At 44.6% G+C, this 23584-nt stretch overlaps 1 protein-coding gene across 1 annotated transcript in view; it reads right to left on the bottom strand.

The window, feature by feature from the left end:
• Nucleotides 1-23584, bottom strand: part of LOC138468504 (serine protease 55-like) — a 292779-nt gene that overhangs the window by 141710 nt on the left and 127485 nt on the right. Inside the window, exon 2 of the mRNA XM_069609010.1 lies at nucleotides 20558-20808. Coding sequence (XP_069465111.1) covers nucleotides 20558-20807 — 250 coding nt within the window. The 5' untranslated portion in view covers nucleotide 20808. The remainder of the gene's footprint in view (nucleotides 1-20557; nucleotides 20809-23584) is intronic.

The raw sequence follows: 23584 nt of genomic DNA, 5'->3' as shown, positions 1-23584 counted from the left end.
TGTGTTTGCATTCCGTAACTTCCACACACCACAACTCAGTTTCCTTTTGTCCACATGAAACATTGTATTTAATGGACCTCTTTCCATTTCACAGGCATGACTCACAATGCATGCTATTTTCTTCAGCACTGGCATTGAAGGAAAGAGTATTTCCTCACTTCAATGTGCCTTTGAAATGTTGCACTGTTCTTTCTGAATGTTGAAGGCTTTATTTCCTAAACTAGGGCTTTGTGTCTGGCAGGAGGGATCATTAGGCTGCCTCCATATTATGAGGATTCATTCTCTTACCTATCTCTTTGTCTGGGGTTTCTTGGTGTCCCAAAAGGGGTAGCAGTGCAACGAGTGTCTGTGGGGTATGGTGAGTCAGACATCGGAGACAGACAAGAAGACATGTTTCAAGGGTGTTTATTAAAGAAAAGAACATCTGAACTAGCCCTATGTCTACGACGAGGTTCGCTATCTTAAAACAAAATACCAAACAAGTGCTTGTCAGGATATCACATATGTTCTGTCCTCTGTCCAAAACTATTTTATCCTATGTTAGCCATACCACTAAAAATGAAACAATGTGATTAGCCTTAGTAAGTAACAGCCACTATATGTATGACTCAGGGTGGCTGGTTTTTTCCCCACATCCAGTTCTCTCTTTGGCTCTCCTCTTTAACTCAGGTCCTGACCTGTAAACAAAATGTTTTCAAAGTTCAGTACTTGGACTTCTGCTCTTGTTCCTAAATAAGAGGTGGCTCTGGGCCACCAGCAAAATTGTCCGGTACTGGTTTTTGGCATCTGCTTTCCTGTATGGCAGCATGCTGCACCTGCAGTGGTTTCTTCCTTGTTCCTCTCAGTGACTCTGGTCTGTCTGCCTCTTGCCTGGGCTTGCAGCATTCAGCAGGCTCTCCACCCACCACTCCTCTAAAGTGGTCCTGCCTCCAGATGACGGCGAGGGATATGCCCCTCTTCTGCTCTCCAACACATACAGCTGTTCCTCAGCCACAGATTGGCTCTGCCTCTTCCTGCTTTGGCCCTGAGCTTCCTGCTTGCTTTGTGAGAGAGAATTGTATTGGTCCTGTGCTTCAGGTAGGGGCGTCACACAAAGTTGGAAAGCAAGCCAAACCCATTTAAAGAGACCTGGATATTATTACAAGGTTCTATTGCCATGTATCTGACAAAGATTGGTGATTCATCAGAATTGGGAGGTATAAAAATATATTTTCTTAGGGAAGTCTTGTCCCTTAAGGAGGCGTCACCTGCTCTGAGATTCTGCTTGCCCTGTCCCATAGGGAGTATATTGCACAGTGGGCTCTCCTCCCTCATCTCAAAAGGGGTGGCTCCCTCTTGGGGAGGAAGGACACATTCTCTGAATTCGTCACATACCCATATTTGATTCAAGGGGAAGCAACCTTCTTCTTATATTTTCCCTTTCGGTATTCAACAGTGAAACAGAATGGTTGTACGTCTAAGAACCATCTCATGATTCTAGCATCGTAATCTTGTCTCAAGCACATCTAAGTAAGGGGGAATGGTCAGTGATTAATCAGAATTTCCGCCCCATCAAATAGTAGAGTAAGCTGGTGATGGGCCATTTAATTGCCAGAGCTTCCAATACTACAGTGGCATATGTTGTTTTATCGTGAACACCTTCCTACTCCTATTTAGGACTGGATGTTCTTGCCCGTCATGTATCTGGAACATGATTTCTCCCAGCCCTACTTTAGATACATCCTTCTGTAGGATAAACTCCAGATTTGAAGCATGACATTTTTCACACTAGTTCATCACATACAATGTGTTTCTACCTTGTTTCAAATGTGTTTCTTGTCTTGTTGGGTTCAGACAAGTTTATTTGCGTGAGAGTTTTTCAATGTATCTATGAGGCTGGCCGCAAGTGATGAAAAATTGGGGATGAACCTTGTATGACAGCCGGCCAAACCGAAAAAGGCCCTGAGTTCTCTCTTGGTTTTAGGCTGTAGTGTTAACGCTACAGCTTTGACTTTTTCTGTTTGAGGTTTTATTAGCCTGTTCCCTACAAAGTACCGTAGATATTTAACGACACTCTGAGGCAGGTGCCATTTTTTGGGATTTGCTGTAAGCCTTAATTTCTTAGGGCCTGTGAGAAACCTGAAGGTGTCTCACTCGCTAGTCCCCGGGGATCTGTCATCCAGGTGGCCAGGACACGGCCATCGCTTTTGGATCCAGTTCCTGGGGGTGGACCAGTGTGGGAGGATCACCTGGATGAGGGGTCCTCAGGGAGCGGAAGTGGGACACCGGAGTGTGGGATGCGGAATCCCCTGCCCAATAACACCTTTTCCCATCCTCCCAGGTAGGATACCTTGGAACTCAACACCCCCCCCCCTTTCCTGACACAAACACCTTTTCACAGACAGCTCACTGAGAGAGGAACAGACTAACACCCGAGCCATATACCTGACATGTCCCAACACAAGGGTCAGGCAGATTCAGGCAATTACTGATAATTACACACATCTGACTTCCATCACACTTCCCCACATGGATAAAAGGTGCACCCTGATCAAGGCAAAACAACAGAGGGAGCGGCAGTTCCGAGGTGGCAGTTTAATACGAGGAGAAAGACGGCAAGACCAGAAAGGGTTGCAAGGAGGGAATTGCCCTTGGCCTTTTCAGAAGAAGAAAACCATTACTTTCACGAGCCCTCGAGGATAAGAAACATAAGACCGGGAATTAAAGCTGAAGAAAGGGGCATTGTGTGTCGAAGGTACCCTGGGCTCTCCTGCATCGATAGCCGAGGTGGGAATGAGGGATTGCCACTGTGGTACTGTCCTTGGCTCCTACAACAAAGCCGCTCCAGTAAAAGTCAGCACAGCCAGTGAGTCGGGGGAGACTGATAGCAGACCGGTCTGCAAAGAACAGAGTATAAGGCGTATGTGATGAGTGACGCAAATATAATTGAATATCCAAGGAGTTACTGAACCTTTGAAACCAAGGTAGATGCCATATGCAGAGTGGTCTGGTGCCATTTGGGTGCTCATTCGAAGGTCTCTGTTAAGTAACAAACTGAGAGTGTAAAATTGTGAACTGTGAAATCGAAGTGGTCCTGCAATGGGTCAAGGCAAACCCTGTGCACATTGGAAAGTCTTTGATAGCTAATAAGAACTGTAATTGGTCCAAGCCCAGCTGAGGGAGACTAATTGTATAAAAGGGATCTGAACCCGGCTGAGGGGGACCCGGGGTGAACCGTGAGTCATCTGAGAAAATATATTCTATAAGCACTGGAGAATAGGATCTGAGCCCGGAAGAGGGAGATCCAAACTAAAGATTGTGGTAGGAAAAGGAGTGAATCGCCCGACTTGAAGATGTGTAAGGGAACCTTTCGTTGTTTTGGTACATCAGGCCCTCTGAATCAAGAGACTTTGATAACTTAAGAGACTTGGGCACAGAAGGCCCTGATGTTGGTAATGGAACTGTGTCCTTGTGCCAAAGAAGCCCAAGAGTGTGCTATGCCGAGTGAAACGCCTTGTCCCGTGCTGAAACCGTGGGGAAGGGAGGCCAACTGCCTGAACATCCTGATTTATCATTGTGTGAACACTTCTTTCTTTTTCAGAAACATTTCCCCACACTATTCGTAAATTAGCGGTAAGGATTGGCAATAGGTTTTTGAGTATTGGCCCTTTTATTTTGACGAGACTCCACTAGGACTGCGTTATTATTATTTGATGGTCTTAGGTTGCTCCCATCTTTAGATTTATGTTTAGACAGGCGTTTATCACCCTTGATAAAGTTCAATAACCACCCTTGAACTGTGGTCACTTGTGTCTGTCTTACTTTGATACCATCCCTTCCTTACATTCCCTAGAGACTTTGTATAGATGGTATAAATGCTCTTCCCACCTATTGATGTGGCCTACAATTTTGTCAAGGTAGGCACCCACAAAGGCATATTAGGGCCTTAGTATATTGTCCATTAAACCTTGAGAGGTCGCAGGCGTCATGAAGGCCAAAAGGCAGAACAGTAAACTGGAATAACCTTGAAGGAGTACAAAAGGTTGTTTTTCCTCAGTCAAATGAATTGAGGGGCACCTGCCAATAACCCTTAGTGAGATCTAGAGTTGATATATATGTGTTTTTCCCAACCTCTCAATCAATTCATCAATACTAGGCATGGGATAGTTGGAAATGGAATTTAACCTCCTAAAGTCAATACAAAACCTCCACGACCCATCGTGTTTGGCCACAAGTACAATGCAGGAGAACCAAGGGCTGTCGCAAGGTTCCATTACTTTCATTTTTAGCATGTTATCAATTTCCTCTTCTATGATCTGTGTACACACCTCAGGGAGAGTTTTAGATTCTCTGGGAATAGCAGAGAGGTCTCGCCTTCCTCGACTAAGAGGGTAGCTATTGTTACTGTATTTTGTTCAGCAGAATGTGTTTTTCAGATTTTCAGGAGGTTGGGAGATAAGGTAATTAAGGGGACCTTTCTTTTCCAATACCTTATAGGGGCTATACCACTTGGGGATCATTTTGTTCTCAGAGGTGGAACAGAGGACCTGTACTTAGTCATCAAGCGATAATGATATAGTTATGGCATGCTGGTCTTGTATACCATTTTGGTGTTCTTGTGCTCATGACAGGTATTGATTCAAAATATCCTGAACCGCTATCATATGTGGCTTCAGTTTGTGAGCGGCATGAGAAATAGGTAAAGTGGCCTCTTCCCTCTCTGCCCATGTTTCTTTTAGCATATTTACGACATCTCTATTTTCCCGGCCAAGGAGTTCGAAAGGGGAATACCCTAGAGAGGATTTGAGGGACTTTCATAACACAAAAAAGGGTCCACAGTATCATAAATTCCCATTTTCGGCCATTGGACCCCAACAATTTGCAGTGAATCTGCTTCACCGTCTGGATGAAATGTTCAATCAGCCCATTTGCCTAAGGGAGATACACAGAGGTTCTTAAGGAATTTGTATTCAGAACCTCCTTCACTGTTTGCATGAGGCGTGACATAAATGAGGCATCCCGATCAGTGAAGATTTCTGTCAGAAAGCCTACTTTGCAGAGGAACGGGATCAGATGTTTCAGGATCTGTTGGCTAACATTAGTACACAATGGGAAAGCTTTGGGAGAATGGGTAGCGTAATTGACGATAACTAAGATGTACTTATTTCCCAACTTGGACAGCTGCTATCCTTGAGAAGGGCACCTCTGTGATGGGCAAGGGTTGTAGCTGACACCCCCGCAACCCCTGCAGCCTTTGTTTTTCTTCTTTTTTTTACCTACCCCACCAAAACATACATACCACAAAAGGTTCAAACTTTTTGTAGTTCGAACTTTTGGTGGTATGTATTTTAGGTCTTTTGGTGGGGTAGGTAAATTGGATTCCGTCATTTCGGCTGAATCTAGGAAGGCACAGAAGAAGGAGCTGTGCGGGAGCGAGAGAAGCCGAAACGCAGAGAAGCTAACTAAAACCCTGGGAGTCCTGCTGGTGTGATTGTGCGGGACAGAGATCCCACCGAAGGGAAGGAAGGCAGCAGGTGCTGCCGAGAAGCGGAGGTGGAGCTGTGCACAAGAACCGGAGTGTGCTGAGTGAACCACCCAGTGAACAGGCTTTTCCACTCAGGGAGAAGCTGTTAACAGGAGCTGGCGGGTTTGGGTAAGTGTTAGGGACACTGGAACCACCTGGGCGCTCCAAGGGACCGTGAATGTAGTAGCGGCCCACGGAAATAAGCAAAGTTGCCTTTTTTGAAGGCCGAAATGGATGAAACAAGCAACGTTGCCTTTATTGAATACCGAATCGAATGAAACACGCAAAGGTACCTTTATTGAATACTAAATTAAATGAAGGAAGCAAAGTTGCATTTATTGAATACCGAATTGAATGAAACAATCAAGGCTGCACTTACTGAATGCTGAACAGAATTAAATAAGTTAACCTACATTTATTGGGTACTAAACTGAATGAAATAAGCAAAAACTGCCTCTATTGAATACTAAATGAAAGGGAAGAACAAACTTTCTAAATTCTGAACAATGAACTGAAAGCTAATAGGAAACTATGTTGAAAGAAAGACTGAGAGCAAAGTTGGAGTCAAGGTTGAAAAACCACTGGTATATTAAAGTTGTGGAGCTACATTTGAGTAACTATTTGATTGGCTGAATATTGAACTACTCAAGGAGACTTGGAAGTTTCTGGTTGTGTGACGTGTAATGGGTGGACCGTGTGTTCTAAAACTGCACCAAGACCAAAGAATCCTGATATGCTAACAAGAACGTTTGCTGTTGTGGAAAAAGGAAAACAATCATTGGTGTATACCAGACTTGGGGTAGGGTGCCTTGAGTAGTTGTAAAGAATACAAAACCAAAGCTTCATGATTCTTCTTTTTGTGGCATCTTTTGGTATTGAATTTGTGGAGAAAACCCTGAGACGTGTTGCCCTGGAACTGTATTGAACTTGGGAAAGGGCATCCTGACATTTACAAAAGTGTGGAACATTGTAATTAACTTAATGATATTTGGGGAAAAGAAGCTGAAGAGTACGCCTGAGCTGGAAATGGCTCAGAACTTTACTTTTGGAACACTGTTTAGTTTATGGTTCACATCCCTACACATTGTTTTGTCTTAGTTGTGAGGGCATGTATACGTTTTGGACACAGACAGACTTTTCAGTTGAACATACTGACACAGACTTTCCTTAGTTTCTTAAGGTTGGGAAATCCCATATTAGCATAGTGCAAGTTAGGCTTTACTCCATTCTGACATTTTCATTAATGAAAGCTTTTTGTTATACATTGAATCTGTTCTCCTTCCAAGTTTCCTTCCATGATGCCAATCTCACAAATGGTGTCAGGAGTGGCATGCGGCTCAACCGATACAAGTTGGGGGACCATCAGATACGGAATAACTAAGTGCCAGAGCATCAGACCCCTCAGTAGTCACAGAGGGCTAAATCAGATTTGATATCTATAGCATTAAGGACGAGACAATTCCTCCAGGTGAAAGGAAGTTAATACATACAGATTTGAAATTGATTCCACCCCCAGATATGTATATCAGAGTAGCAGCCAAGTTAGGGTTAGCCTGGAATGTTTTAATCAATATTTTAGCAGGAATTATAGACCCAAACCAATGTGGTGATGTAAAGACATTGATCATAAACCACAGAAAGAGCCCTTTAAAATCTTTCAAGGCCATAAAATCGCTCAAGGGGTGCTGGAGAGAGCCATGCTCCCCAGACTCCAAGAGGAAAGAGTTGATGAGGAAACTCAAAGGTTTTTGGAAACCATTAGAGTCCCTGAGGACTCTGCTAATCCAAGACTCCAAAAATATAGTAAGGTATTAGTAGATAAAAAGGCAGCAGATGACCAAAACTTTTCTCCCCCAATGGTCGAAACAACAAAGTGAGGACTCAGGGATAAGCAAAAACACTATTAACAACAGGAACCAATCGTTGGGGTTATACTTTAAGGTGTTGAGTCCTCAAGCTATTCTTCCCATTTGGAAAAATGTAGAGGGAAATGATTTATACCTTTTTTGTCCATATGAATGCCGAGTACCAGGAAGAGGTAAAGTAACAATCTCTTTAGGATTACAAATCAGTTTTCCACTGGGTATAGGTATGTATGTCATACCCCCGGAAGAGAAAGAATTAAACATCTCTCTTGTTCTCTCCTGTGGAGGTGAATTGAAGCTTATCTTTTTGAATTTTTCAAAGGACCCAATGGAAATTAAAAGGGGCCAACTGGTGGGCCAGCTAAGGTATGGAAACGTGGGGGAATCTGTTACCCATAGGACTGTGAGAGAAACCTCCGAGGGGGTGATGGGTAGACATTTTTCAAGCAGTCCTAATAAATTGACATCTAACCTGAAAGAACAACTATCTATCCATCTTCTCTTGATCACAACATCAATGGAACAGGAAGATTAATCTCTAGGAGAGCAAGAAAAAGGAAGAGAATATCCTTTATTAATTAACCCCATTCTTGACCGCTACAAACAATGTTATTCTTGTAAGGGGCATGGACACATGGCAAGACATTGCCCATTGAATGAAAGTGACCTTTCCCACTCACTACCAGTAAATTCATCTAACCAAATTCAGAGAGATAAGAGAATTGGACCGTTAGACGAGGAACTACACTGTCAACTTGGTATCTTGAAAACCACACGGAAAGAAGGCCATTTTAAACAGAAGGGTAATAAGAATCCATCAGAGATATTCTTATGTACACAACATAAAACTTCCTATCAAATACTTGCCATCTTGGAAGGGGAAACCCTTTTGGCTCAACTAGCTACTGGGAGTAAGAAATGTGCATTACGAGCAGAATTACTTCCACGGAAATGGAGAAAAAAGATTGAAGAGTAGGCTGTGTACATGGCCACATTGAAATCTACCCACAAGTTGAAATACCCATTTCTATTCTAGGTAAAAAAAAATCCATCCGGTGGTGGCCTTAATTCCCAACTTACCAACTCCATTGGTCTTAGGAACACAGTTACCTCAATTTGATCAATTGGTTTCCCGGATAGCACAAATAAGATCGAATGCTATAGGAACTGAACATTTTTCCTCAGGGAAATTACAATTCCCCAGAACTAAGGAGAATGTTAGTGGTAAAGAAACCATCATACATCAGCTGAAGAAAAACAGCGGAAGGGGTATGCGGGATGTCTTTGACCATGCTCTAAACTACTCCACAGTGGAAACCCGAAGAAGTCAAGAACAAAGTAATAAAGACTTTATCTCCCGGTTTCCTTGGGAAGTGGAACGGCCCAACCCGCATTGAGGAATAGTATGTGAGAAACCTGAGGGTCTTCTCACGTCTACTACCCCTGTATCCTCTGTGCAGGTGGTCAGGGAAAGGCCATCATGTTTGAATTCATCCCCTAGGGGCAGACATTCGAGGGAGGACCACCTGGACAGAGATTCTTGGGGATTGGGGGTGGGATGCCCTTAGGTAAGACACAGTATTCCACATCCTCCTTTCAGAAGGGAACCCCTATCCCAGAAATTGTTATGGGATATTGTTCAGCATGTTCCCGTATCTCTGAGAAGAACAGGAGATATTATCATCCCAGTTGTGTTAGACAGAGAGGGAGAAAGACTGGGGATGAGGTACCATGGGACAACACACAGTATCCCCCTTGTCCTTATGACAATCTGCCTAACCATCTCCTGACCTTTATGGGTCATTGTAAGGCAGTTCCCCTTTATTACACTCTTTGGGTACCTAACAGTACTGAGACGAGGAAGAAACAACTGAGAGTTATGAATAGTACACACTTTCCCCACTCTAGTACTGAGATGAGGAAGAAAGAACTTAGAGTAATAGACACCACATACTCTCACCCCTTTGGCACTGGGACGAAGAAGAGGCATGAAGGTCAGGCATGTCTGTGTAATCAGAGTCAGGCAGTATAAATTAATGGTATACACCTGCAGCTCATTAAAGACCACAAGTGTATAAGAGGTGGATGGCTGAAGCAGAACAGAGAAGCAGGGAAAGAGAAAGGCACAGAAGAAGTAGCCGTGCCGGAGTGAGAGAAGCCGAGATGCCAAGAAGCCAACAAAAACCTCGGGAATACTGCAGGAAAGAGATCCCACGGAAGCGAAGGTGGGTAGCAGTCGCTGCAGCGAAGTTGGGGCCGAGGCTGCGCACGAGAGCCGGAGTGTGCTCAGTGAAGCACCCGGCGCAAACAGGCTTTGCTGGCCGGGGAGTAGCTGTTAACAGGAGCTGTCAGCTCCCGGTAGGTGTCTGGGACACTGGAACCACCTGAGTGCTCCAAGGGATTGTGAATGTAGTAGCGGTCCATGGAAACAAGCAAAGTTGCCTTTACTGAATACCAACCTGAATGAAACAAGCAAAGTTGCCTTTTTGAATACAGACCTGAAGGAAACAAGCAAAGTTGCCTTTATTGAACACCGACTCGAATGAAACACGCAAAGTTGCCTTTATTGAATAAAGAACTGAATGAAACAAGCAAAGTTGCCTTTATTGAATATTGAATCGAATGAAACACGCAAAGGTACTTTTATTTGTTTGTTTTATTTATTTATCTTGCGCTCCCAACCCAGGGGTAACTGGGCGCATTACAAGGATATGCATTGTCTTGGTTACACAAGGGGAGATATACAGTGGGGGAGAAAAGGGGGAAATCCTTACAAGGAAACATAGTCATACAGTAATAGGTATTCACATATTGGCAAAATATACACTGGGCAATATACAAATAGGCATGTACTACAGTAAGATATAGTAAAACTTAATCATAACAAGCACATTGAATAGCAGTTATAGTTAAACTTAGTCATAACGAGCACATTGAATAACACCAATACGTTATGTATGGGTAAGGTATGGGTATTATTGCATAACAAATTAAATGACAGAAGCAAAGGTGCGTTTTTGGAATACCAAATTGAATGAAACATGCAAGGCTGCACTTATTGAATGCTGAACAGAATGAAATAAGTTAAACTACATTTATTGGATACTGAACTGAATGAAATAAGCAAAACCTGCATCTTTTGAATACTAAATGAAAGGGAATAACAACTTGCTAAATATTGAACAAAGAACTGAAAGCTAAGCGGAAACTAAGTTGAAAGAAAGACTGAGAGCAAAGTTGGAGTCAAGGTTGAGAAACCACTGATATATTAAAGTTGTGGAGCTACATTGGAGAACCTACTTGGTTGGCTGAATATTGAACTACTCAAGGAGATCTGGAAGTTCCTGGTTGTGTGACCTGTAATGGGTGGACTGTGTGGTGTAAGACTGTGCCAAGACCAGAGAATTACTTTCTGTTGAACAATGAACTGTTGAAAGTGAATCCAAGGTTCCTGGTTGTTTGACCTGCAATGGGTTGGTCGTGTGGTCTAAAACTGTGCCAAGGCCAGCGAACCCCTATATGCTAACAAGGAGGTTTGCTTTTGTGGAAAAAGGAAAACAACCATTGGTGTATTCCAGACTTGGGAAGGGAGCCCTGATTTGTAGAAATTGTTGAAATACAAAACCAAAGCTTGAAGATACTTCTTTTTGTGTCATCTTTTGGTATTGAGTTTGTGGAAGAAAAACCCTACTACGTGTTGCTCTGGAACTGTATTGAACTTGGGGAAGGGCATACTGACCTTTACCAAAGTGTGTAATGTTATTGCATCAAGCCTGAAAGATGGTAAATTGAACATTGCAATAAACGTATTGACATTTGGGGAAAAGAAGCTGAAGAGTAAGCCTGAGCTGGAAATAGCTCAGAAATGTACTTTTGGAACACTGTTTTGTTTATAGTTGACATCATTAAACATTGTTTTGTCTTACTTTTGAGGGCAAATATAGGTTTTGAACACAGACAAACATTTCAGTAGAACCTACTGACCTTCTGAGTTTCTTTAGGTAGGGAAATCCCGCCTTAGTATAGGGCAAGATAAGCCTTACTCCACCCTGACATTTTCTTTACTAAAAGCCTGTTGTTAGACATTGAATCTGTTGTCTGTGTCCCCTTCCATTATGCCAATCTCGCAGTGCCTGCTGTCCTATAGTTGAGGGTGCTTCGCCTGCAGCAGTTTCTTCCTTGTTCATCTCAGCAGCTCTGGTTTCTCCGCCTCTCGCCTGGCCTCGACAGCGTTCTGCTGGCTCTCCGGCCGCCATGCCTCTACTGTGGTCCTGTCTCCAGGTGGCAGACGGTTGTGTGACAAATTGTAGGTATTCATCCCTCTCCCCAAGGGAGACCCCCCTTGAGGCTAGGGAGGTGAGCACGCCACACAAGACACTCACTAGGAGTTGAGGCAAGTGGGACCTCACTGGGAGAGACTCCCCCTTTGAGGAACTCCGTAGACCACCTACCACAGCCATAGTGTTACAGACACGCCTTGTCGACGTCCCCTTTTCGACTACGAAAAACAAAATGCAATACTCCGCAGTGACCACTGGATGTCGGACCTATGCACAGCATGTGAATCTAAGCAGATACAACCATCAGAAATGCTTTTACGGTAACTAATGCATTGTCATTTGGCTGAAGGCAATGCTTCAAGCAAACAATATGAAAAAGGAGATGTCTCTTTAAGGAGAGACATGCTTTTAACTGGGGTGAATGGAGAAGGAGAGGAGGAGAGTATTGTGTGCAGGGGAAACTCCCTGACATCCTCACGTCTGCTGGAGGCCGAACTGAGACAGGTCACAAAGCCTGTGCCTTTTACAGAATGAAGAACACGAGTGCGGAACTCTGGAGGTGCAGTGTATGCAACAGCGAAGAAATCATTTTGAAGAGGAAGAGAGGAAGCACATACCACATGGTGGTGTGACCACATCTGCAGCATGGTGAGCAGGACGCCCGAAAAATGACACCAGGACCACTGCTGCTAGAAGCGTGAGCAGCTTCCTATCACCAGTAACCCAACAAGAAGCTGAGAATGGGACGCAGACAAGAGTGAGGAGCAAGCAGCCAGATACTGAAGAGCGTCGCCCGAGCGAAAGCCGAAACGTGCAACCTTCCCCTGCATAAAGAGAGCAACCAGGGAACTGGGAGATGTGGAAGGCTGCCGGGGCATCATAATATGTATGAAGAAAATCATCCCAGTCCTAAAGACGAGACATGAAACTTAAAGACTGTATAATTGGAATGGTAAAAACCTTAGAAAGCAAGTAACACATAACACAGTAAAGTAAGACCGGTATTATATGAAGAGAGAAATTCGTCCCAGTCCTGAAGACGAGTTGTCACTAAAACGATCAGTTAACAAGAGATGTGAAAAACCTACACAAGAGGGCTACAACCATCCTGCCTGGGGGAAAAAAACAGACTGGAAACAAGTCCCATGGGATGAAGGGAAGATACCCTGTGCCTTCAGGGTTGAAGACTGGAGAAAGCCCAACACAGAGTCACGTAATAAGAGACAGGAAATAACATTTTCAAGTTTACAAGATAAAAGAGGAAACAACCTCAGAAAGAGAATCCATGACAAGGATGGCCTAAAAAGGGATAAAGTCAAACTCAACTTCAGTAAGCCTGAATGAAAAGACTGTGAAGAGTCTGCGACTTTAGACAAGAGTGTGAGAACATATCTGAAGGAAAGATATTCTAAGTATAATACCACAGAAAGCACAACATCTCAGAGTATTTTGGAAGAGCTACCAGAGTTGATTAAAGAGACTTCCTGACAACTGACGAGCGCATTTAGTTCCTTTAGATAGGCAGAGCATTCCCTCAAGCAATAGGGAAAGATAGGCTTTATTTCTATAATTTCATTAAAGATGTATTTATTAAGATGTTGGTCACTTGTTAGGCGCTTATACAATTAGCAATACTTTTTCAAAGCACCCACAGGACAAACGGTTCTAAGTGATTTTACCGAACCCAAAGGTTCGACTCCCAAAAGTTCTTTTTTTTATATTTCCCATAAATATATATGTGGGGGGGTCTCCCCCCTACTTTACCCCTATACATTTTTTTATACTTTACCCCCCCCCCACATATATCTATGCGGGAAATTGGGGGTCAAACTTTTGGGAATTAACTTTTGGGGTTAGGTAAAATTGTACTATACCGTACAAACAGGGTGGGGACAGGGAAAGGTAGACAATGAATTACAGCAAGGATAAATAATTGAATTAATAGTACAAACAAGTAATGAGAGTAAAGGGAAGGGGAGACAAACCTACTATGCCTTGTGAGTGTTCAGAACATGCAAGTGCAGAGGGGGAGGAGGGACAGATATGTGCTATGATGCTCATGGAGAAGTGCTCAGGGTAAGTGCTAAGAGGAGAAGAACATAAGTACAACCAACCGTGGGTGGGGTGAGCCCAAGTAAGTGCAGCAGAAAGACAGCGGCTGAGATAAGAGATGTAGGGCGTCAAGGCCCCGAGGACACATAAGGGCCCTGCACATCAGTCACACTGCTGTAGGATTAGCAGGGAAGAGAGGAGGAGAAGGAAGAGGTAAAGAGAAATGTCTTGAGGCTTTTCCGGAACTTCAGGAGGTCATGCTCAAGACGCAGAGGGAGAGGGAGGCTGTTCCACAGGGGGGAGCCACCCGAGGAAAGTGATCGCCCACCGGCTCTCTCTTTACCAAAGCGCTTAACACGCAGGGAGTTGGTGCCAGAGGAACAGAAGAGTCTAGAAGGGGAGTATTTGGTCAGGAAGCATTGAAGATAGAGTAGTCCCCGGCCCCAGTTAGCCTTGTGGATGATATAGAGGGATTTGAATTTGGTCCGTGCTGAGACCGGGAGCCACTGAAGGCTTTGTAGGGTAGGAGAGATGCGGTCCCTGGGCTTGAGGCCAAAGATAAGTCTTGCTGCCCTATTTTGGGTTAGCTGGAGTGGTCGCAGGTTGGAGTAAGGAAGATTAAGGTGGAGGCTATTGCAGTAATCTAGCCTGGAGAGAACCGGAGCACGGGTAACATTGAATCTCTGGGGGAAGGTGAGGAAGGGTAGAGTCCCTTTGAGAAGGAAGAGCTGAACATGGGTCTTCTTTACAATGTCCAGAATATGAGGGATGAAGAAAAGGGAGGACTCAAAGATGACTCCGAGATTCCTAGCTTCAGTGGAGGGGGCCCCATGGAAGAAGGCCAGAGTGCAGGGAAGAAGTATGGTGCAGGGGACTCAATAGGGAGAATCTCTGTTTTGCTGGCATTGAGGCAGAGCTCATTAGCAGTGCACCAGACCTGGATGGCAGAGAGGCAGTCAGGGATGAAGGAGGGTGCAAAGGCGTCAGTGGGAAGTTTGAAGAAAAGTTGTGTATCATCAGCGTAGCATTGGAAGTTGGGCGAGAAGGAGGATATGAGTCGTGCCAGCAGAGAAAGGTATATGTTAAAGAGCCAGGGTGAAAGAATGGAGCCCTGGGATACGCCACAGGTGGCAGAGTAAAAGAGGAGGAGAACAGGCTCAGAATGGTTTTGGAGGAACGGTCAGTGAGGATGGAATGGTTCACTGTGTGAAATGCAGAAAAGAGATCAAGAAGGATGAGGACAGCAGGTGAGTTGGAGTCAAACGATGCGAGCAGTTCTTCATGTTTGTTCAGAAGAGCAGTTTCCGTGCCTCTGGATGCTCAGAATCTAGACTGGTGGTCATGAAGCCCGCCTACAAGCTCGGTATGAGAGTTGAGTTGGGGGATGGCCAGCTTCTTGAGCAGTTTTCCTGGGAAGGGGGTGATGGATATTGGATGGTAGTTGGCTGGGCAGGAAGGGTCTGCAGAGGGTTTTTTAAGGAGGGGGCACACAAGGGAGTAGTTGAGGGAAGATAGAAAAGAACCAATAGCAAAGGAGTGGTTGCAGAGATCAGCCAGAGCAGGGGCGAGAGAGGCAATATTTTCTTTGATGGTTCTGGAGAAGGAAGGAGCAACCTGTTTGGACAAAACCTTCATGGAATTGACAACTCTGGTGACTTCTTCAGGTGAGACAGGTGTGAAGGAGGGGACGGAGGAAGGAGGAGGCTGAATGGTGGGGGGGAGGAGGGAGTGTTGCGTTGGTCGAGTGCTTGACAAGGCTGTTCAGTAAGTCCTGGGTTTTAGAAGTGAAGTGGGAGGTGAGTGTATTGCAGAGGGCACGGGAAGTAGTAGGGGCAGAGGATGCTGTGGATGGGTTGGCAAGTTCTCCACAGATTTTGACGAGTTCAGCCATGTTGTTGGATGCATTGGACACTCGTGCCTGATGTGGGATCTTTTTTTGGGCACGGATGGAGAGGCTTTAGTGTCTCTGGATCAGGCGGCAGGCCAGTTTGTCAGAGGGTGAGTCTGAAGTGTGCCACTTCCATTCAGCAGCTCTACACTTACATTTTTGGTCTGCAAGATCGGAGTCGTACCAAGTGTTACGCATGGAGGCAGGTTTCAGGTGGATCCTCATGATCAAGGATGTCGAGGGTGTTGGAGATGGACAGACAGAGGTTGCTGAGGACAGATTCAGTGGAAATGTCTGTGTTGGGTGGGCAAGGGGAAATGAAGGTGGAAGAGAAGGCAGCAGCTGACACTTGTTTTATCGGATGGATGTTCGTGAACAAGGTTGGCAGAGCTTTATGTAGAGCTGTCACAGGGCCATAGGGGCCCAAGTGGGAGGTGAGGAGAGAGTGGTCATAACAGGAGAGAGGGGTCACCAGGGGAATAGAGAGAGTGAGGTTGGAGTGGATGATGGCATCTAGTGTGTGTCCAGCAGAATGGGTAGGGCCAGAGGGAAGAATGGTGAGGGATAGGGAGGAGCAGAGGTCAGTGCAGAGGGTGGTTGCTGTGCAAGCGGAGTCTAGGTGGATGTTGAAGTCACATAGTAGTAGCAAGTTGGAGGTGGTAGAGAGTAGGGAGGAACAGAAGTCCGCCCACTCAGATAGGAAGAGAGAAGTAGTACCAGTGGGCCGGTAGGTGGTAGCAATGGTCAAGGTGGAGGAAGGAGAGATGGCCAATTTGCACACTAGGCTCTCAAAGGATGAATAGCACTGAGTGGGTAGTATGGTAGAAGAAATCCACTCTGGGAAGATTAAGGCAACTCCACTGCCAGCATGGTGGGGTTGAGGTTTAGAGGTGATCTTAAAGCCGTCCGGGATGAGTCAGTCAAAGGAAGTAACTGAGCTGGCATTGAACAAAGTTTCTGTGACTGCAAGTTTGTCCAGGTCAGAATCCTCAAGGAGAAGGCAGATGTCAGAAGAATGTTTGAAGGCTGAGCATGAGTTGAGGGTTGCCAGATGAAGACAATCGCTGCCTTTGAAGGTTTTTGGGGAAAGTGACAAGACGTGGGGCATTGGACTGGAGAGGTGGAGTAGAGGGGATAGAAGGGGGGGGGCAGGGGAATGAAGGAAGTTGAGAAGGATCCAGTCAAATAGGATGAGGTTGGACTGAGGGCCTTGAACCAGGACTTTGCCCATGTTGTAAACATTGATACAGCAGCAATATGAGAAGCAGCCCGCAAGGCAGACTTCCCACTTGCTGCCGCCATTAATGGAAGTTGAGGAGTAAGGTGGGAGAGTGGCTGTGAGGTGAGAGGTCCATAGATCGGGAGAAGGGACGGAAAAGAGGATGTCAGTGAAGATTTCTCTTGAGGATGCACTGGCATAGGTGTCTGCAATTGGGAGGCCTGGGTTAGCAGCAAGGATGTCTTTTTTATGCTTTTTCCGTCCAGTTTAGTGAGAGAGGGAGAATAGGTGATGATGTTGCAGTTGGAGAAAATAGGAGAGATTGAGGGTGCCATCTCGGAACGAGGGAGGAAGAGATAGGCAGAGAGAAAATGAGAGGTGAGGTGGGGGTGAGTATGCTGCACGATAATTCAGAATGTCCTTAAAATGTACGACTCCTTCCTACATGCCCTATATGGTGTCAGAGTGGGATGTTAGTGGCCCGAAAAAGAATCCGACCCAGCGGATAAAATGGTTTATGGCAACATCCATCAACACGCTTCCACCAATAGGACTTTTCGGCATTAAATCATCTTTAGGAAGTAAAACCAACCCTGGTAGTTCTGAAACACCAAAGGCCACTGCCATTAATTCCAAACTCCCAGAAGACTCAGGTGAGTGGAAATCAGAATTAGGAAGTGCGTATTCGGAAGCTTCCTCATCCCCAGAGAGTTCAGAGGTTGAGATGACTATGCTCTAATCCATCCTCAAGCGGATCATAGATCAACAAGTGGATCAATGTATACAAGTGGGTCTTGACTAAATACGAGCAGGTCAACCCTACCGGATAGTACCCCATGACGCACTTCAACCGTATCAGGAGGGTAACAATTTGGGGACATTCTTTGTTAACATTGGACAAATCGCCACCCAGTTCCAGTGAGACGACGGCTTGAAAGTCTGTTATTTGACCCCAGGGTGAGTTACAGGCGTCATACCAAAATATATACCATCAGGGGACAACCTCTTTTCCCAAAATAAAAAGGGCCCTATTCGAACGGCAGGGACTGATGGAGGCTTTTTATCAGAAAACATTTCGGGACATTCAAATGTTACCAAACAAGAGTAAAGTCCCCTACAATTGCAGGCCAAGTACAAAACATTCCGAAAAAGTGGTTGGGAAGGAAAACCAGACTGGACGTTTTAGAAGCCCTGGCATTAGAGCAATTTATAAGCGCTCTACCCTTATCCCTGCAAAGAGGTATAATACAACAGCCTCAACCCTCATTACAGAGTGCTATACAGGTTGCCCAAGCCCATTCAGAGTCATTCAAGTATTTGAGATATATGGGAAAATGAACAGGTCAGAAAAAGGATGTGAAGAAGTACAGCTTAAGGAGGATATCCCTAAAAAAAGGTCCATGCCCCCAACTAAAATATGACAAGAAACTGGAGAAGAAACAGGGAGTGCAAAACCCTCCTTTGTGCCTTCCCCCTTTGTTTCTCTTATGGAGAGAGAGGACATATGGCCAGGTTCTGTCCCAAAAATAATCTAGAAGAACCTATGGGAAATAGGCTGGGTAGCCGCAGAGCAGTGGAGCAAGAAAGAAGAGGAAGAAGAAGATCCCGATAAGGCGGAAATATGTTATTGAACCCCTCAATCTTTCGAAAGTCATGAGAGAGTACAGGTCAATGGAGTGTGGGCTAAAGCCCTTATTGACACCGGCAGTAAACAAACAGCCGGCGAGAGCAGACCTAATGTATCGGAAGATCTCTAGGGCAATCAAGCTGACCGAATTACATCTGTACACAGTGATGTGGAAACTTATCCCAAAGTCCCCCTACTATTAAGAGTCAGCAATGAACCCACGACTATAGAAACTGCCATTGTACCCAGTCTTATGGAAGAAGTAATCTTTGGTACTGGCTTCCCGACTATTTCTGAACTTTTAAATCCTCCTTTACTCCAGAATACTATCTAAAATTATTCCCCTCTACTATCCTTGCAAACCTCTGTTGATCGGATCTCTTGGATAATTCCATCTGGAATTGGGGAAACACGATCTCAAAAGGGTGAAAACCCCAAAATTATGTGAAGAGGAAGAGAGGAACCATGTACCCAGTGGTGGCATTACCACGTATGCAGCGTGGTGGGCAGGGCGCCCGGACAATGACGCTGAGACCACTGTTGCTGGAAGCATGAACTATTGTCAGTGCTCGTGTGTGGCAGTAACCCAACAAGAAGCCGAGAACGGGATGCCGGCAAGAGTGAGGAACGAGAAGCCAGATGCAGAAGAGTGTCGACCAAGCGAAAGCCGAACCCTGTAACCTTCACCAGGACACATAGAGGACCAGGTGGAACCGGGAGATGTGTGAGGCCACCAGGGCATCATTATATGTATGAAGAAACTTGTTCCATTCCTAAGGACAGACATTAAACAAACCCAAGACTGTAGAATTAGAATGGTGAAAACCTGAGAAAGCAAGCAACAAATAACCCGGTCGAGGAAGACTGATATTATAAGAAGAGAGAAACTCCGCCCAGTCCTGAGGCCGAGTTGTCACTAGAAAGATCTGTTAATAAGAGATGTGAAAAACCTATACAAGAGGGGTCTAACCATTCCGACTGGAGAAACAAACAGAGACTGGAAACAAGTCCCCTGGGAAGAAGGGAAGATACCATATCCCTTCAGAGTTGAAGAATGGAGAAAGCCCAACATAGAGTCACGTAATGGAGACAGGAAATAAGATATATCAAGTGAACAAGAGAACAGAGGAAACAACCTCAGAAAGATAATGTGGGAGGGAGAGGTGGCCCATGCCAGTGCCATGGAGGTGCCAGAGCATTGCAGGGGAATTGAACGGTGCCAACGGCGGCACTATGATTCCCAAGACGTGTGTTCTCTTATGGTGATAACTGTACTGCCATTATTGGACAAAAGCATTGTGTGTGACTGCTTGCAGTGACAATATTGTTATTATTCAGTAAAGGCAACATGACTGTATATGTACAGTGTCAGTACTTGCCTTATTTGACAAAGGCATCATAAATATGGTCTCACAATTACAGTATTGGTATTAATGAGCAAAGACAAGTGTTTTCTTACAGTCCAATACTGGCCTTAACTGAAATGACTGCATGAGTGGGTACACACATTTGTAGTACTGGCATTATTGGGCAGAGGCAACAGAATTGTGCTCTTACAGTGTCTTTACGGGTATGTTTGCACAAAGCCAGCACACTTGTGTTCTTTCAGTGGCAGCACTGGCTTTATTTTACAACGACATCATGCGCTTGTTCCTACAGATGCAGTATGGTTAAAGCCAGCAAGAGTGTGTAGTTACAGTGGCAGTATTGGCGTTATTGGACAAAGCGACCATTGCTGTGTTCTTACAGTTGCAGTATTCTCCTTATTGGACAAAGGCAACACAAGTGCTTTTTTACAGTGGCAGTACTGGTATTAGTGGGCAAACACAAAATGAGTTTGTTATTACAGTGGCCGTACTGGCCTCATTGGACTAATCCAATATGATGATGTACTTACAGTGCGAATTCTGGCCTTGTTGCACACGGGCATCTTGGGTGTGTTTTTACAGTTAGAGTAAGGGAATTACTGGGAAAAGCGAGCATGGGCGTTTGGCTGTTTAATCTTACTGTTTTCCATAAACTGTTTTTTATAATTTATTTGTTGCCACACAATATATCACACAATGCCTTCATGCCCATTTAAACTGATGAAACTAATTTCATGAAAAGAAATATCTACTTACTTGTCAGCGCCCAAGTTGTTATCCAGCAGTTTTTCAGGCTCTCAATCGGTAGCCTAAAATCGTCCGGATAGCACACAGGCTGAACAAAGTTATGAAATCTGATTGATTCTGACGTCAACAGCAGCGCAATGTCATTGGAGTTATTGTCTTTGCTGAAGGCTTCGTTCACAATCACTTCTTTAATAGGGTAAGTCTTCTTAGTAGAACTGTTGGATTTTAGATCACCAACCACAATGCTCACACTGTTCATCCTAAAAGCAACATATAACAATGCTGAAAATGTACTGTACATAATACTTGATCCCAGCAGATTGCATTCCTAAACATCCTACCTTCCCTCTCCCCCATTATGTGGAATCCCACGTGAAGCGCGAGGAGGGGTTGGGAGAGGGGAGTCGAGGGGGCGTGAGTGGTGCTGGCCACAGGGTTGTTTACTCCTATAAATGTTCGTTCGGCTACTCTACGTGTGGTCTAAAGACTGCACATTTCAAAATGTGCTGCTGTGCCTGTGTACATCTTCACTCGCTGAATTAATACAGACCTCTACGCAGGCCACTTCTGCTTCTTTACCTGGGGCCCGATTACAGAAACGTTGCAATTTTGCAAAATATTATCACTACAGAAAACGGCAAAAAAACATTGCATTCATGTATTATTTGCGGTTCCGAGTCATTATATCAGGAGAAAAAAATGTGTTTGCGCCAGAAATATTTCTACATATCAGCAATTTCAACATATTCTAGGACTGGTATAATTATATAAACAAACACCGGTCGTGGATTATGTGAAAAACGTGCTGGATAGTGGAACAAAACATTTTTTTCCCAACAATGTTCTTTCCTGGCGATATGAACACTGGATACCATGTTTGTGCCAGGGAAAGGTTTGCCCTAGTGCGAATGCAGAATGGTATTTGCACCAAGGCATACTTTGCCTTAGTGCAAAACTGCATTGAAAGCACATGTTTTTTGCCCTAGTGGGAATACTATGCAAGATGGCACCACTGCAAAGTTTCTGTCATCTGGCTCCTGAATGGTGGCCATTTCCTGGGCACCTAATATTTGATGTGACCATCAATATATATTGTTCAATACATACCTGATGGCTAGAGCAAAGCCACCTGGCCAAAATAGTAATTGTAATATCTGCATTACGTAAATCTAAATACGAGAGGCACGATGGCCTATTAGGGAAATTATGGTGTACTGCATACAATCCTCTCCATCTCTCTCAAGCATATAACAAATTACGTGCCAGGGAGGTCACATTATGGCACCTCACAGCCAATCAAGGAGCTCAGAAGGTGGGCTTTATCTCATGGTATTGCCCACGCTAGAAGCACCCTGAACAGGGAGAGACGTCTATGTTCCCCTACTGGTGCTCTACGGCATCCAATTACCAGCACCACCTCCCCTCTTCTTCCAACAAACTATCCTCCACCTCCATCCCCCAGCCCAGGCACACAGTCACCTTGCCTCCTGCCACTTTCAACATCATTCACTCACCTTTTCCTTAATTGCCTCACCTATTGCTCCCAACGAAAATGGCCGGCTTGGAAATGGGGAAGGCACTAGGAGTTGATCTATTTCTCCCTTTGTCAACGGTGTCATCTTCTTTTGTAGGTTTTTTTATCTTGAGAAACTACCACTGAAAATGATACCAGGATGCTAATAGCTATAACCTCCTTGGTATGTGGGCATTTACCAGTTTGGTAATGTTCCCAGGAGCAGGTTACGTTCCTTGCTTTGTTCGGGCCTGTAACTGGGACCACTACCTGACTGGTAATGCCCCCCCCACGTCTCCCCACCACAGGAATTATTGCTCAAGTAAAGAAAATAAAAGTATAGCGTGATTTCAAATAGTTTATGAATTTTCATTGACCTAAGGTGTTTTTCGGCACATTAAATGGATGCAATTGTCGTATTACATACTGTCAATGACTGTTCTCATGTTTTTGCAAATATGTATGAAAAAGATCTCAATTTTTACTCAAGAAAGCCCGTTAAGCACTAACTTTTTCATCAAGTAGTGTAGGCTACATGCAAAAACCAATGTTAATGTTACAATTTTAGACACAAAACATAACTGCTGTTAAAAAAACATCCCTACTTCCAGTTCTTTTACATGTGCTCAATGGTTGGTATCTATTGCCGACAGAGGCATGGTTTTTAACCATTTATTTATTTATTTTGATCAATTGTTACCACAACATTTTGTAATGCATCCTATGACCCATGATCAAAAAAAGGATGGCGGTGTGGCTTTCATAAATAGTTATATTTCGCTCTACAAACTCCTTTCTGCTCCAAGTCACTGCCTTCAAGACATTCAGAAGTGTAGGTAGCAGTCTCGCAGGCCAAGCCCCGAAGATGTGGAATGGTTCACCAATGCACCTTCAGTGCGAAGACAACCCAGTGCTGTTCCGCAAAAGCCTAAAGACTCATCGTTCGCTTTTGCTTACTGAAATTCTGTCCTCCTGAAATCATGTCAAATGTCTGTTTCATGCCTCTTCGAGATCTGATGCAAGCGTGCTTTGCATAGACACACAGCAAATGTCGATAAGTAAATACTGTCGCAAGGTTGCCAATAACTCACTTGACAGTATCAGTAGCTTTTCAGTTTTTTATTAAGAACAAACATGCAGATAAAGGCAATTGGTGCTCTAAATGTTTGGTTGCTCTCTGTACGGTTGTCCTCAGTCTTTAAAGGGGCTCCCACCTTCAAACCCAGGCCCCCTACTCCCAAAACACTTAAAATAGTATTGCTTCACCGTAGACAGGGTTCCCCATTGTCTAGGTTCACCCTATGCTTTGGTGGCCTCTCTCTCTCTCTGTCTCTGTTTCTCTCTTCCTCTCTTTCTCTCTCACACTTAGTGACCTCCATATATACAACAGAAATTGGTAACAATCTCTCTCAATACCAACACCTTACCTTCATGCTCTCCAAACAAGCCAATACTCTCCTCCAACTCCTCCTCGACCTGCTGCATGCTCCTCTTTCATATCTTGGTCCTCCTTCACCTCCTCC

This window comes from Ambystoma mexicanum, chromosome 4q (genome assembly GCF_040938575.1).
Source record: "Ambystoma mexicanum isolate Mex_15411 chromosome 4q, UKY_AmexF1_1, whole genome shotgun sequence".
NCBI lineage: Eukaryota > Metazoa > Chordata > Amphibia > Caudata > Ambystomatidae > Ambystoma > Ambystoma mexicanum.
The sequence above is the reverse complement of the archived record's forward strand: the minus strand, read 5'-3'. Positions and strand labels throughout refer to the sequence as shown.